General features: G+C 36.5%; 1 protein-coding gene across 1 annotated transcript in view; it reads right to left on the bottom strand.

Moving 5' to 3' along the window:
- Window positions 1–17,438, bottom strand: part of LOC128208127 (calcineurin B homologous protein 1-like) — a 29,801-nt gene continuing 12,363 nt past the window's right edge. The window contains exons 4-7 of the mRNA XM_052911494.1: window positions 11,006–11,118; window positions 8,632–8,735; window positions 7,415–7,495; window positions 1–6,178 (exon numbers count right to left, since the gene is read on the bottom strand). Coding sequence (XP_052767454.1) covers window positions 6,125–6,178; window positions 7,415–7,495; window positions 8,632–8,735; window positions 11,006–11,118 — 352 coding nt within the window. The 3' untranslated portion in view covers window positions 1–6,124. The remainder of the gene's footprint in view (window positions 6,179–7,414; window positions 7,496–8,631; window positions 8,736–11,005; window positions 11,119–17,438) is intronic.

The following is a 17,438-nucleotide window of genomic DNA, read 5'->3' as shown; positions in this document are numbered from 1 at the left end:
TTTCACTTCACCAAATTTTATTTTGCAAACATTTTTCAACAAGACAATTGATAAAGTGCTCATTTACAATTTAAAAGAGTTCATCAATTGCTATCACAAAAATAAACTTGATTTCCGTGCATCAGATATGTTGCCTGCCTAGAAAACCAATAATATTTCTATTAAGACCATGTCCTTGACCTTTGACCTTTAAATAAATAGGGGTCACCTACTGACCATAGCAAATGGCCAATACCAAGTTTGAAAATTTTAAACCAAGTTGTTCAAAAATATTCATCGGAAACATGTGCTCATTTTTTTAGGCAACAATGACCTTTGACCCCAAAAACCAATAGGGGTGAACTAATGACATAATGACCACAGTACAACGCAAGATTGAAGGCTCTATACCAAGTTGTTCAAAAAGTACTGCGTATATAAAGTGTGACACTGACAATGTGGTCTACAACAGGGGTTCTAACAGTGTTAAATGTCAATCCTGAAAAAAAAACAGCCTGGGGTCTGTTTTGAGTATAAAGGGAGTCATGCCCAACTGAGGGTAAAGGGGCTTAGACACCTTTTAGAAATTGTTTCCAAAGTCATCTTTATTCATTTCAAGGTATTACATACTGCTTTTAATGCAAATGTTGGACAACAATTTTTACAACTGTACAATTATCAGAAGTTTTTAATCCTGATTTCAGGCATTGTTGGCAACCACGGTTACTTTCTTCCATTACACTTCATACATACCGTGGGACAATTGACTAATACTCTCGTTTTAATGAATATGCATGAGGCAGGAGAGACAACTCTTCTTCAAATGAATTTGCATGTTACACTCAAATATTGTTCAATAACTTTACAGTTTCAGTAGTCTCCGTGGCCGTCTGGTCATGACTGCTGCCAAGTATTATTGTACCGAGAAGGCGGACCCGGTTCAACTCCGGCATTCGCCAGAATATTTTTCTATCGTAAAGCATCTGGTACTTTGTGGAACCAATGAAACTGCCTCATTAATTATTCATGATTATGAGATTTTCCTAGCCAAATTGCCAATGGTACACAACGAAGCATAGCGTAGTGTGTATCGGGGGTATCCAACGATGGATTTCAGGATTAATCCGGAACTTTAGAACCCCTGCTACAATGACAACAATGGACAAATTTAAACTTAAGTGTCTGCCATGCTTTTCTGGTGACAGAATTAAATGTGTCATGAATAAAAAAGCTTATCAAAACTGGGTAAACATTAACTGGTTTAGCATATAAATTATAAATGATAAAAAGCACCTTTTTTTAAACAAAGCCAACCTCATTCTCAATGGAATGGAATACGATGTAAACTCCTTGTCAAGAAAAGTTGAGATCTAAAAAGAATATGATTTTTTTCGCAAAATATAAAGCCTGTCAATGTTACATGTATGCCAAAAAATGGCAGACGGTTTCCATCACAAACACATGTAAATAATAAATTCTGAGTAAATCAGTGACAGTTGGATTTCATATAATATTACTTGCTGACATCAATATGCATTATGAGTGTAAGAACTTGTATAATCTATTTGACCTATATATTTCCCTTGATGAAATAAAAACCTTCATCTGTATATTTATAATAATATAATATTTTTCATAACCAAGTGTTTTAAACCATTTTCTATATTTTAATTAACCTATTCATAACAATAATTTTCTAAATATTTGTTTTTGTTTCAGAGATCCTGCAATATGGCCGTATTAGAATCAAGTTTCAAACATTTGTAACTCCTCGGCAATTTTTATAAAAAACAACCTTGGATGAATATGGACGGTTTACAATGTCAGAAATAAGGTCTTTTTAAGTCACCTGCAAGTAGATTGTGTAGTAATTTAATTTAGCAGTTAAACTTAATGACTTGACTCTTGGAAATCTTAATTATGTTTGCAATAATACATTTCACTGGCAATCAATTTAAACTTAGATAATACAAATGCACGTAAAAACACCACATTTAGTTAATGACATAATTCAAAATTTTACAAACTACTTCTACTAATGTACCGGAATACGTCCGAGGTTGTTTTCGATTAAAATGGTGGAGAAGTTCCGAATGAAGTTTCAAATACAAGTAAAACTTTAAGGAGTACATGTACCTCCTAATATAATACACATTTGGCCGATAGTCTGATCTATGTTAAAGCTCACAACATTGTTAACCCCATTTTTGTTAACTTTCAAATAATTCCTGCTCTGAAAATTTAATGGATCCATTTGTGATCTACTGTATTTTTAACAAGATTTCAGACAACTGTTTCAGCTGTAATTGTTCATATTTAAATATTTTAGCACATCGTAAATATTTTCCTTTAAAAGTTAACAACGATGTTGTTAATCACATTGTTAACTCTAACAAAGTTCGGAGCAATCGGCCCCTTATAAACATGACAAAAATACTAGATCTTTTACACATAACATACAACAAAACTAACTATACCCGTTTAATCAAGGAAACATATTTTCAAAAGTACATCAAAAGAAATAAACAAACATGTACTTATATTTAAATGCTCATATGTATTGTAATGATAACATATGTCATATTTGCTGTATATATTGCTAATATATTGTATATGCAAGTAGGTCATGTTATTTCCTATCCAATATAATTGCTATCAAGATTATAAGTATCTTCCATGGCCGAGAGTAGGGTGTTTTGCAGAAACGAGGTTTACCGAGTTTCCGCAAAACACCCTGCACGAGGGTCGGGATGAACCTATCTTACACGAGCGGCTATGGTAGATGCTTTTTCTCCCACCTCATTTAAACAAAATTAAGTAAAAATGTATTTTTTTGCTGGAACTCTTTTGTGCTTAGAGAAAACAATTGCGTACGGATATGCGATAATTCGTGGTTGTCATTTGAAGCGAGAAATGATTAACTAGCGTTCTAAATATTGCCACAAGACAAGGTTTCCATGATGCGCTACAGACGACAGTCTTCAACAAGGGAGGTAATTACAATGTGGTGACCATAAAAAGAAGTTCCATATGGGCATTTTATCTTCGCCCGTGGGCAAGATAAGAATTTCTAGCATGGTTAAATTAATGGATCTACTTATCTGAGGTGGGAGAAAAGTGGATTCTTAAACCTTTGCATATATTTAAAGTAAAGAAAACTACCAGTTCTATCTGTTTGGAAGTGCCATGTCTTTGAGTAATTAAACATTAACTCCAATTTATTTCTTAAATCACGCTGTTTCTTTTGAAACAGACTATTTTGAAACAACAGGTAACTTTTTTAATTTTCAAAAAAGCAACAACATTTAATTAAACTGTAAGGTTACAGCTTTTATTGCTTTTTTCCCACTCAAAATTCTTAAAAAAAGATTAATTTTTAGTGAAAAATATACATACTTTATTTACAGCACTAGCAATCAAATGAAAATCCTTTATGATATTAGATTGTATACTAATATGCAGGGCTTCTAAAAACTGACAATTTGCTGGTCTGGACCAATTTTGACTACGTCAGACTAATTTCAGTAACAGAAAAACGGTTAAAAAATTTGGTCCGAAATTTGTTCATTTTCTTATATTTTCAATCCAAAACCGCTCAGTCAATAAAAATTGTAATTTACAAACTTGGTTTGTCATTCACACATACCCAAAACACCCCAATAAAAGTTAAAAGATAACCATCAGATTAAAGCAAACCAGCTGCTGTTAGTATTATGACACAGGTCAAGTCATGGCGTGCTAAAAGCATTACATGTAGAAGTGTGTGTTTCATAAATATAATACATCATAATATATAAATAGCCTAATTCCTGTTTAAATATAATAATAAATAGTTAGTGCTGAGTGAATGAATAATTAGTACCTTAACAATAATAACACATATTAAGTTTTGTGACAGGATAGTTAAATGCATTCGACATAAGCTTTACTGAAACTTTTATGTACATGTAGTTTGCCATGAATTCTGTTCATACAAACTAGATGATCACACGTTCAACAAGAGGGCCATGATGGCCCTGTATCGCTCACCTGTAGCTTTGCTAAATAAAGTGAACATTCTGACCTATTATCATAAAGATCCAATGAAAAGTATGGCCCCTAGAGGCCAGTCAATTAGTAGAAAAACCTTGTGAACACAATAGAGGTCACAATTTTAGGCTTAACTCAATTCAACTTGGTCAGAATGATCATCTCTAGAAAAATATAGGTCAAGTTCAATATTGGGTCATTCACGGTCAATAACTGACCAAGTTTCATTAAGATAAGGCTAAAATTGTGACCTCTATTTTGTTCACAAGGTTTTTCTAATAATTGACCTAGTGACCTAGTTATTGACTGCGTATGACCCAATATCGAACTTGACCCAGATTTTATAGAGATAATCATTCTGACCAAGTTGCATTAAGATTAGCCTAAAATTGTGACCTCTATTGTGTTCACAAGGTTTTTGTACTAATTGACCTAGTGACCTAGTTATTGACCGCAGATGACCCAATATCGAACTTGACCTAGATTTTATAGAGATGATCATTCTGACCAAGTTGCATTGAGATTAGGCTAAAATTGTGACCTCTATTGTGTTCACAAGGTTTTTGTACTAATTGACCTAGTGACCTAGTTATTGACCGTGAATGACCCAATATCAAACTTGACCTACATTTTATAGCGATGATCATTCTGACCAAGTTGCATTGAGATTAGGCTAAAATTGTGACCTCTATTGTGTTCACAAGGTTTTTCTACTAATTGACCTAGTGACCTAGTTATTGACCGCGGATGACCCAATATCGAACTTGACCTAGATTTTATAGAGATGATCATTCTGACCAAGTTGCATTGAGATTAGGCTAAAATTGTGACCTCTATTGTGTTCACAAGGTTTTTGTACTAATTGACCTAGTGACCTAGTTATTGACCGTGAATGACCCAATATCAAATTTGGCCTACATTTTACAGCAATGATCATTCTGACCAATTTGCATTGAGATTAGGCTAAAATTGTGACCTCTATTGTGTTCACAAGGTTTTTCTACTAATTGACCTAGTGACCTAGTTATTGACCGCGGATGACCCAATATCGAACTTGACCTAGATTTTATAGAGATGATCATTCTGACCAAGTTGCATTGAGATTAGGCTAAAATTGTGACCTCTAATGTGTTCACAAGGTATTTCTACTAATTGACCTACTGACCTAGTTTTTGACCCCAGATGACCCAATATCGAACTTGACCTAGATTTCATAGAGATGATCAGTCTGACCAAGTTTCATAAAGATTAGGTCAAAATTGTGACCTCTGTTGTGTTCACAAGGTTTTTCTAATAATTGACCTAGTGACCTAGTTATTGACTGCGGATGACCCAATATCGAACTTGACCTAGATTTTATAGAGATGATTATTCTGACCAAGTTGCATTGAGATGAGGCTAAAATTGTGACCTCTATTGTGTTCACAAGGTTTTTGTACTAATTGACCTAGTGACCTAGTTGTTGACCGCGGATGACCCAATATCGAACTTGACCTAGATTTTATAGAGATGATCATTCTGACCAAGTTGCATTGAGATTAGGCTAAAATTGTGACCTCTATTGTGTTCACAAGGTTTTTCTACTAATTGACCTAGTGACCTAATTATTGACCGCGGATGACCCAATATCGTACTTGACCTAGATTTTATAGAGATGACCATTCTGACCAAGTTGCATTGAGATTAGGCTAAAATTGTGACCTCTATTGTGTTCACAAGGTTTTTCTACTAATTGACCTAGTGACCTAGTTTTTGACCCCAGATGACCCAATATCGAACTTGACCTAGATTTTATAGAGATGATCAGTCTGACCAAGTTTCATAAAGATTAGGTCAAAATTGTGACCTCTATTGTGTTCACAAGCAATTGTGAACGGACGGACGGACGGACGGACGGACGGACGGACGGACGGACGGACGGACGGACGACGGACGAAGAGTGATCACAAAAGCTCACCTTGTCACTACGTGACAGGTGAGCTAAAAAGAGTCACTCTAAGAATGTTTAGCATGTTGCAGTGTTTTGTGGTCTCTTGTTGAGAAAATGGATTCATGCTGCAGTGTTTTGAAGTGTCTTGTTCAGGAACTGGATTGATGCTGCAGTGTTTTGTGGTGTCTAGTTCAGGAATCGAATACTCATCTTCTGCTCAACGTCCACTCTCTCCATAACCTGAAGCATGAACACACAGCAGATTAAAATCAGTTAATTGAGAATTGGGCTTAATAAAACGACATGAAGCAAAACCAAATTGTCTGTTTTTCAATTCAAAAAAGTAAAATGACTTGACAATAACATAACACAGAGCTTGGACAACATATGTACAAAGTTTCATTTCAACATCTTGCTTGCTATACATATGCGCATTGTCTAAGGCAAAGTATGTCCAAAGTTTCATTTCAACATCTTGCTTGCTACACATATGTGTATTGTCCCAGACAACATATGTACCAAGTTTCATTTCAACATCTTGCTTGCTACACATATGTGTATTGTCTCAGGCAATGTATACATGTACCAAGTTTCATTTCAACATCTTGCTTGCTACACATATGTGTATTGCCTCAGGCAACATATGTACCAAGTTTCATTTCAACATCTTGCTTGCTACACATATGTGTATTGCCTCAGGCAACATATGTTCCAAGTTTCATTTTAACATCTTGCTTGCTACACATATGTGTATTGTCCCAGACAACATATGTACCAAGTTTCATTTCAACATCTTGCTTGCTACACATATGTGTATTGTCCCAGACAACATATGTACCAAGTTTCATTTCAACATCTTGCTTACTACACATATGTGTATTGTCCCAGACAATATATGTTCCAATTTTCATTTCAACATCTTGCTTGCTACACATATGTGTATTGCCTCAGGCAGTAAGTTATTATTACTTTCTTCCGAATCGAGCAAAGTTGTGCAAATAAATGACTTAGTCTAAGTCATTTATTTGCACAACTTTGCTTGTGAGTGAGATCTTGTGCTGGAGTATCCAGAATAACGACACTTGTCAGGCTTGTTGACCACTCACTCACATGGGCCCAGGCTGGGGATTTAACCCGGGATGCCTTTATGAGAAGCGAGTGCGCAAACCACTGCGCTAACCAGACAACTAATTGTGGAATTTCAGAGTAAGATCCAATAGTTGTAGCCCGGAATTATAGCTATTCTGGTTTTCCCGACCTAATCCTCCGGTACAAACAAAACCCAGTTATGTTAATTCCGGGCTACATGTATTGATTCCACTCAATCATAGAAATTATTGATTCACTCTTGACTGCTCACTGAATGAACAACATAACTTTCTGTGTCCACCTGGTGAAAGAAAATTTTATCTTACACGGAAATAAAACAAAACCTCTTTATCTTAAAAATTAAAAAAAATAAAATTGTTTACAAACCTTTTTAAACTCCACAAATGAGATCATGCTGTCTCCATCTTCATCAGCCTCCGTGATAGTTCTATCAGCAATGCTGTTCAGCTGTAAAATATACGGAATATTCAATACAGATCTGTCTGCAATGCTGTTAAGCTGGAAAATATACAGCATATTCAATAGAGTTCTGTCTGCAATGCTGTTCAGCTGTAAAATATACGGAATATTCAATACAGATCTGTCTGCAATGAATGCTGTTCAGCTAGAAAATATACAGCATATTCAATAGAGTTCTGTTAGCAATGCTGTTCAGCTGTAAAATATACAGAATATTCAATACAGTTCTGTTGGCAATGGTGTTCAGCTGGAAAATATACAGCATTTTCAATACAGTTCTGTCTGCAATGCTGTTCAGCTGTAAAATATACAGCATTTTCAATACAGTTCTGTCTGCAATGCTGTTCAGCTGTAAAATATACAGCATTTTCAATACAGTTCTGTCTGACATGCTGTTCAGCTGGAAAATATACAGCATATTCAATGCAGTTCTGCCTACCATGCTGTTCAGCTGGAAAATATACAGAATATTCAATACAGTTCTGTTGGCAATGGTGTTCAGCTGGAAAATATACAGCATATTCAATACAGTTCTGCCTACCATGCTGTTCAGCTGGAAAATATACAGCATATTCAATACAGTTCTGTCTGGAATGTCAACTGTTTATCATCATCTTATCTCTTATTTTAGCATAAACTTTATGGAGGAACATACTTTAACTGACAAAATCTTGTTTTAATGAATTTGCATGAGGCAGGGGAGACAACTCTTCTTCCAATGATTTTGAATTTTACAATTTAACATTTTTCAATAACGCCGTAGTGTCAGTAGCCTCCATTGCAGAGTGGTCTTCACTGCTGACAAATATTATTATAATGAAAAGACAGACCCGGTTCAATTCCAGCTTTCGCCAGAATATTTTTCAATAGAAAAGCATCTAGTACCTTGCAGAACCAATAAAACTGATTCATTAATTATTCATGATTAGGAGTTTTTCCCAGCCAAATCTCCGACAGTACACAACAAAGCATAGCGTAGTAGTGTATCGGGGGTATATCCGACGATGAGGACAAGCTAGACAAACATATAACCATCGACCTTATATTTTAACTATAACTCGAGTGAGTGAAGCACCTGATATTTCATAATATAGATTACTATACAATGCCTGGAAAGTACTAACCTGGTCTTCTGAGATATTGTCTCCGACCATCATGTGTAACACGGCCAACAATTCGTCTCGGGAGATCTTCTCATCACTGTCCAAGTCATACATTTTGAAAGCAACTGAAAACACAGAAAAATCAGCATAATATATGCTTTATAAAGCTATTTTGCAAAGGCATCCGTAACACAATTTTCTGAGGCTTAGACATATTTCATTTTAGAAAGTTTATATTCAAATACCAAGAGTATTTACGAATTATAAAACTTTATCCTTGAGAATCCAAGAAATGAAGGTTTGCTTATTTATCATTTCTGAGGTAGTTAAACCAGTTTGGAAAAAACAACAAACTTTTTTACGCATTCACCTCTGCTTAAAATTGAAAAGGTTTAGTATTGCAAAGGGAAGTAATCCATGATTAGAATTAATATTGCTCAGCTCCACTATTCTAAATTTAATTGCCTTACATCTGACTCACCGATACACACGCCAAATAAGGACTTTAATGCACAATCCAATATATTTTAATGTGATATGCTATGGGACAATATTCATTAAACAGGTGTGAATAATTTCAAGTTGAAATTACCTCATTTATGATTATTATTATTTTAAATACCCTCAAATTTTCATCTCAGTTTTTCATATTTGATTATTCATTTAGAACTGTTTTGGTTATATTTATACCATTGTGTACAAACATTGTAAATTATCTTTCAACACAACTAAGAAAAAAGTAAGTTCCACTAACAATCTTTACATAACTGACTGCACACAAGTCTTGTGAAAAGTCCTCGATTCACTCATCTACATAACTGACTGCACACACAAGCACTGTGCTAAGCCCTCGATACACTCTTGTACATAACTGACCGCACACACAAGTCTTGTGTAAGCCCTCAATTCACTCATCTACATAATTGACTGCACACACAAGTCTTGTCCTAAGCCCTCGATTCACTCATCTACATAACTGACTGCACACACAAGTCTTGTGCTAAGCCCTCGATTCACTCATCTACATACCTGACTGCACACACTAGTCTTGTGCTCAGCCCTCGATTCACTCATCTACATACCTGACTGCACACACTAGTCTTGTGCTCAGCCCTCGATTCACTCATCTACATACCTGACTGCACACACAAGTCTTGTCCTAAGCCCTCGATTCACTCATCTACATACCTGACTGCACACACTAGTCTTGTGCTAAGCCCTCGATTCACTCATCTACATAACTGACTGCACACACAAGTCTTGTGCTAAGCCCTCGATTCACTCATCTACATAACATACTCCACACACAAGTCTTGTGCTAAGCCATCGATTCACTCATCTACATAACTGACTGCACACACAAGTCTTGTGCTAAGCCATCGATTCACTCATCTACATAACTGACCACACACACAAGTCTTGTGCTCAGCCCTCGATTCACTCATCTACATAACTGACTGCACACACAAGACTCAATGAGTCAGCCCTCTATTCACTCATCTACATAACTGACTGCACACACAAGACTCAATGAGTCAGCCCTCTATTCACTCATCTACATAACTGATGGCACACACAAGTCTTGTGCTCAGCCCTCGATTCACTCATCTACATGACTGACTGCACACACAAGTCTTGTGCTAAGCCCTCGATTCACTCATCTACATAACATACTGCACACACATGTCTTGTGCTAAGCCTTCGATTCACTCATCTACATTACTGACCGCACACACAAGTCGAGGGCTAAGCCCTCGATTCACTCATCTACATAACTGACCGCACACACAAGTCTAGGGCTAAGCCCTCGATTCACTCATCTACATAACTGACTGCACACACAAGTCTAGGGCTAAGCATCGATTCACTCATCTACATAACTGACCGCACACACAAGTCTAGGGCTAAGCCCTCGATTCACTCATCTACATAACTGACTGCACACACAAGTCTAGGGCTAAGCCATCGATTCACTCATCTACATAACTAACCGCACACACAAGTCTAGGGCTAAGCCATCGATTCACTCATCTACATAACTGACTGCACACACATGTCTTGTGCTAAGCCCTCGATTCACTCATCTACATAACTGACTGCACACACAAGTCTTGTGCTAAGCCCTCGATTCACTCATCTACATAACTGACTGCACACACATGTCTTGTGCTATGCCCTCGATTCACTCATCTACATAACTGACTGCACACACAAGTCTTGTGCTATGCCCTCGATTCACTCATCTACATAACTGACTACACACACATGACTTGTGCTATGCCCTCGATTCACTCATCTACATAACTGACTGCACACACAAGTCTTGTGCTAAGCCCTCGATTCACTCATCTACGTTATGAAACTGACTGTACAAACGAGGACAATGAAAACTTACATTTGAGTTTTTCTTCCCTTGTGTTGAGTTTATTCTTGCTTTCATTAGACTTAGTGGGTCTGAATCTGGCCAGTACGCTCATAAACTGCTTGAAGTTTACGGTCTCTTCATTGCTGGAATAAAAATACACTCTTAATTTTTCTGAATTTTGATAATTATGTGTTTTTTTGGCAGCTTAAAATATCTTATGCACGATTATACATTCAAATACTGTTGAACCGTATTTGTAGGGACTTAGAAAAAAACTCTGGATTAACAACATTTTGGATTAAAAAATTATTAGAAAATGACAGCGTTCGCAAATTATTGGTGGCGTAAAAAAAAAATTGTGGCAAAGATTGCAATGTTGGCTGCATGGTACCAACATGTTGAATTGTTCAGTCAACATGCACTGAAAATAAGCTTAGTTTACTCAGTATCGTTCCGGTTATTTTTTAAAGAATGATGTGATGTCTCGCTGCACTTTGTTTTCATATTTTTCCTATTCAAGTTTTTTAATTGTGGCACCTGTGACTTAAAACAGCCTTCCCTTTCACTTCTAATTCAGTTATCCTCCAACGTTGGTTACAGGGCCAATCTACAGATTGTTCGGCAGCAGTTTAGTTAGACAGTTCAAATTAGGTTCACAGCATGTATATCAGCCATTACACAATCTACACTACCCAAAATAAATCTCATATTATCTGACAATGATGTTTGTTACATACGCGTCTTGAAAGTCATTCTTTAACAAGCGCTAAATGTGCATCATTTTCAACTCAAACCGAACTATCGCCGTATGTATGACGTGAAAACTATGAGATGACCGAGTTAGAAACAATGGTTGATAAATAAGTGCAAAAATACTGATTTGGGACCGTAATTTTAACTTTGAAATAGTGATAATTCCGAAATAGCCATTTCTAATTATTGATGAAAAGATGAAATAATTCGGGACCAAAAAATAAGGAAACAAAAAATAAATTCAAAATAGCGATAATTTGTTTAAACAGTGTTTTGATAAACTGTGTTTAAATGAATTTGTGATACAATGTACATGAGTATGTTTAATTCCAGTGTGTTTTTTGTTTTTCTTTCAACATTTTGTGAATCAGACCCAGGACTTTTATGTTAATGAAAAATCGGTCAATTGGACTGAAAGTTGGAACTTCAAATTTACCTAAAAATGAAAAAAAGAACGCCTTAAAAGACTGAAAAGGTAATAAAATGAGTTAGTTTCTTCCTAATGATACACCACATTTCACACGTGGGGGAAAAGTATATGTTTTAGCTTGGGACGGGGCAGACATTAAGGCCCCAAAAATGTCATTTCATTTTTAGTATACAATTTTATGGCTCTTCTGACATTGATAAGCGAACATTCACACTAACGTGGTTAGATTGATGATTTAACAATCCCAGTATGAGCCGGGTCATATCTGTAGCCTTGGGTTTATTGATGATTTGACACAGGCATCTTAAAGCTGCACTCTCACAGATTGAACGTTTTGACAACTTTTTTTGTCCTGGAACGAGCCAATTTATGCGAAAATGCATGTAAACAAGTCATTTAAGACTGCTGACAAAACATTAGATTGCAGATTTTTATATTAAAGTTCAATAATTGATGTTTTTTGTATTTTTCTTAAACAGCTGTTCAGTTTTAGCCATAAAACATTAATTTTCATTAAACAGAAATATGAAAGTCTGTGATCTGAATTTTTGGCAGCAATCCTTTATCACTACTTTGCAGATATTTACGCAATTTTTTTCTCATTCTAAGACAAAAAATAAAAAAAAGTGGAAAAACGGTAAATCTATGAGAGTGCAGCTTTAAGTTTTAATCAGACAAGATCAATTTTATGTAATTCCTATAAATATAGGGTAATTACTCTCAAGCTATATGGCTGGTCATTGAACTAGCCTCGGCTTTTAAAGGTATTGATTTGACAAGGTGATTTATATAATTAAAGGGCAACAACTCATGAGTGACTTGAAGGAAAAAGCTCGTTAATGAACCAATAAAGTTTGCCCATACACATTCTGAAAAAAAATTGTTGAAGATTGGACAAAGGCTTTTAAAGTTATCAGACATTTCATTGATTTAAGATCATTTCCAAAGTTAATGGGCAATAACTCTTGATCGATATGGCAGGTTATTGATTTTGTCTGAGATATCATGCACATACCCATTTTCATCAAATTTGGTGATGATTGGAAAAATGCTTTTAAAGTTATTGATTGGACATAATACTTGACACTGCCCAGCTGCCAGTATGCCACAGATAAGAATAGTATACTTGCAGTTCTATGAACAGACATATAAAAACCAAGAGTCGGATACAGTTTTTAAAATACAGTTGAACACCGCTATTTCAAACACCGTTTATCCAAAATTATTGCTATTTTCAAAATTATTTTTCAGTCTCGATTTTACTCCTTCTTTGTTTAACTAAATTTTTGGTCTTAAATCCAAAATCGCTATTCCAAAATAATCGCTATTTCAAAGAAAAATTACGGTCCCGATTTGGTTTTTCACACCTATTTATAAATTCTTATTTCGAACTCGATCGTATCATAGTATTTCACACCATTCTGTGAATGCACTCAGGCATCGGCTTGAGGTGACAGTGGAGCACAATGAGCGCTTGTTAAAGAATGACATTGAGCACGTGTATGTTACAAAATGGGCGATTCATTTAGTTGATGTAGTGTGTATATAATTGCTGGTTAACACAATTTTATTCGAAAATGTCTACCTCATCTGATTCAATCGCCGCATTGCATAAATGTGCTGTCATTTTGTTTTAAATGTTTTATGTTGTTTTAATAAAGAAGCATAATAACAAATTAATTGTCAATTATTAAACACTAAATCAACAAATATTTTTGTATAGGAAAGAAAACTCAAACTGAGTGTATCGTATTGCTAACGTGTAACCGACATTGAAATCTTCACGTCATTTATAATTTGCAAACTCTCATTTGCAGAAAATTGTTAATCCGAAACATCGCTATTCCGAAGTAATTTATTGGGTCATTACGATTTCATATTAAGGGTATTCAACTGTAGGTAATTTTTTAGTACTATCACCAAAAAAAGTGTCAAAAATCAAGGAGCAGTTTAGATACACTGTTGAAAAAATAAGACAACATTAATTTTAAAGAATAAATATGTCAACACAGCAAGAATTTAGTGGATATCCTGAGGAAGCCGTTGTTTGACGTTGAAATGAGAACATTCACCTTAACGTTTGGTATGGTTGACCCAGGTCATATGATTAGCTTTGGGTACAGGACCAATAACATTATTAATCATTTGAAAGTGTCTGTTCATTACTTGAAACTTGAAACTTTCCTCATCATCAGTGTTAATATCGAGCTAATTGTTTCCTTATTACCTTAATCAAAGGCAAAATATATCCTGTTCACACACCCTAAAGCATAATGACAATTTACGTAAGAATGTTTACCGTTTAGTCCTCAAATGACTGGTGACAAATCAAGATAAATCAATTTTACCTTATGGCGATTTTACTACATAAAATTATTTCAATATTACCAAATTATGTTCACACTTAATTGTTAGGAATTGAAATTTTACAAGTTAACAGACATTGCGTCAAAATTTGGTTACCCACCTGCAGAGAATAATCTTAGGGAGTTAAAACATATTATGTAACATCTTTATTACTAAGGTTTTAGCTGAAGAGTAAGGAAGGTGCTGTCCTTTTTTGGAAGCACCCTTCTGCCATAATGGAGACCGGCATGGCCCCCTTCTGCCTTCATAGAATTAAATGCTTAAGAATAAATATTTAATTTAATTTATTAAATTCATATTTAATTAGAACCTATAATAAGATTATAAATGCATACAAACTTTACATATTTTGTGGTTTAAACCTAGAATTGCTTCAATAAAACACAATTTCTAACATTTTTGGTGAATTTCATAATGTGTAAGTATTTCACAGCTACATTGCACCCTGATCCTCTTCTTCAGCGCCCTGTCTTTTCCAAACCTGACTCAAATGCTATTATGACCCAAACCTGACTCAAACGCTGTTATGACCCAAACCTGACTCAAACGCTATTATGACCCAAACCTGACTCAAACGCTATTATGACCCAAACCTGACTCAAACGCTGTTATGACCCAAACCTGACTCAAACGCTGTTATGACCCAAACCTGACTCAAATGCTATTATGACCCAAACCTGACTCAAACGCTGTTATGACCCAAACCTGACTCAAACGCTGTTATGACCCAAACCTGACTCAAACGCTATTATGACCCAAACCTGACTCAAACGCTATTATGACCCAAACCTGACTCAAACGCTGTTATGACCCAAACCTGACTCAAACGCTATTATGACCCAAACCTGACTCAAACGCTATTATGACCCGAACCTGACTCAAACGCTGTTATGACCCGAACCTGACTCAAACGCTATTATGACCCGAACCTGACTCAAACGCTATTATGACCCAAACCTGACTCAAACGCTATTATGACCCGAACCTGACTCAAACGCTATTATGACCCAAACCTGACTCAAACGCTATTATGACCCAAACCTGACTCAAACGCTATTATGACCCAAACCTGACTCAAACGCTGTTATGACCCAAACCTGACTCAAACGCTGTTATGACCCAAACCTGACTCAAACGCTGTTATGACCCAAACCTGACTCAAACGCTATTATGACCCAAACCTGACTCAAACGCTATTATGACCCGAACCTGACTCAAACGCTGTTATGACCCGAACCTGACTCAAACGCTATTATGACCCAAACCTGACTCAAACGCTATTATGACCCGAACCTGACTCAAACGCTATTATGACCCGAACCTGACTCAAACGCTGTTATGACCCAAACCTGACTCAAACGCTGTTATGACCCAAACCTGACTCAAACGCTATTATGACCCGAACCTGACTCAAACGCTGTTATGACCCGAACCTGACTCAAACGCTATTATGACCCGAACCTGACTCAAACGCTGTTATGACCCAAACCTGACTCAAACGCTATTATGACCCAAACCTGACTCAAACGCTATTATGACCCAAACCTGACTCAAACGCTATTATGACCCAAACCTGACTCAAACGCTGTTATGACCCAAACCTGACTCAAACGCTATTATGACCCAAACCTGTCTCAAACGCTATTATGACCCAAACCTGACTCAAACGCTATTATGACCAAAACCTGACTCAAACGCTATTATGACCCAAACCTGACTCACACGCTATTATGACCAAAACCTGACTCACACGCTATTATGACCCAAACCTGACTCAAACGCTGTTATGACCCAAACCTGACTCAAACGCTATTATGACCCAAACCTGTCTCAAACGCTATTATGACCCGAACCTGACTCAAACGCTGTTATGACCAAAACCTGACTCAAACGCTATTATGACCCAAACCTGACTCAAACGCTGTTATGACCCAAACCTGACTCAAACGCTATTATGACCCAAACCTGTCTCAAACGCTATTATGACCCGAACCTGACTCAAACGCTGTTATGACCAAAACCTGACTCAAACGCTATTATGACCCAAACCTGACTCAAACGCTATTATGACCCAAACCTGACTCAAACGCTATTATGACCCAAACCTGACTAAAACGCTGTTATGACCCAAACCTGACTCAAACGCTATTATGACCCAAACCTGACTCAAACGCTATTATGACCCAAACCTGACTCAAACGCTATTATGACCCAAACCTGTCTCAAACGCTATTATGACCCAAACCTGACTCAAACGCTGTTATGACCCAAACCTGACTCAAACGCTATTATGACCCAAACCTGACTCAAACGCTATTATGACCCAAACCTGACTCAAACGCTATTATGACCCAAACCTGACTCAAACGCTATTATGACCCAAACCTGACTCAAACGCTATTATGACCAAAACCTGACTCAAACGCTATTATGACCCAAACCTGACTCAAACGCTATTATGACCCAAACCTGTCTCAAACGCTATTATGACCCAAACCTGACTCAAACGCTATTATGACCCAAACCTGACTCAAACGCTATTATGACCCAAACCTGACTCAAACGCTATTATGACCCAAACCTGACTCAAACGCTATTATGACCCAAACCTGTCTCAAACGCTATTATGACCCAAACCTGACTCAAACGCTATTATGACCCAAACCTGACTCAAACGCTATTATGACCCAAACCTGACTCAAACGCTGTTATGACCCAAACCTGACTCAAACGCTATTATGACCCAAACCTGACTCAAACACTGTTATGACCCAAACCTGACTCAAACGCTGTTATGACCCAAACCTGACTCAAACGCTATTATGACCCAAACCTGACTCAAACGCTGTTATGACCCAAACCTGACTCAAACGCTATTATGACCCAAACCTGACTCAAAAGCTATTATGACCC

Source organism: Mya arenaria, chromosome 11, assembly GCF_026914265.1.
Source record: "Mya arenaria isolate MELC-2E11 chromosome 11, ASM2691426v1".
Classification (NCBI taxonomy): domain Eukaryota; kingdom Metazoa; phylum Mollusca; class Bivalvia; order Myida; family Myidae; genus Mya; species Mya arenaria.
Note: the sequence above shows the minus strand (reverse complement) of the source record. Positions and strands in the feature narration are given on the sequence as shown.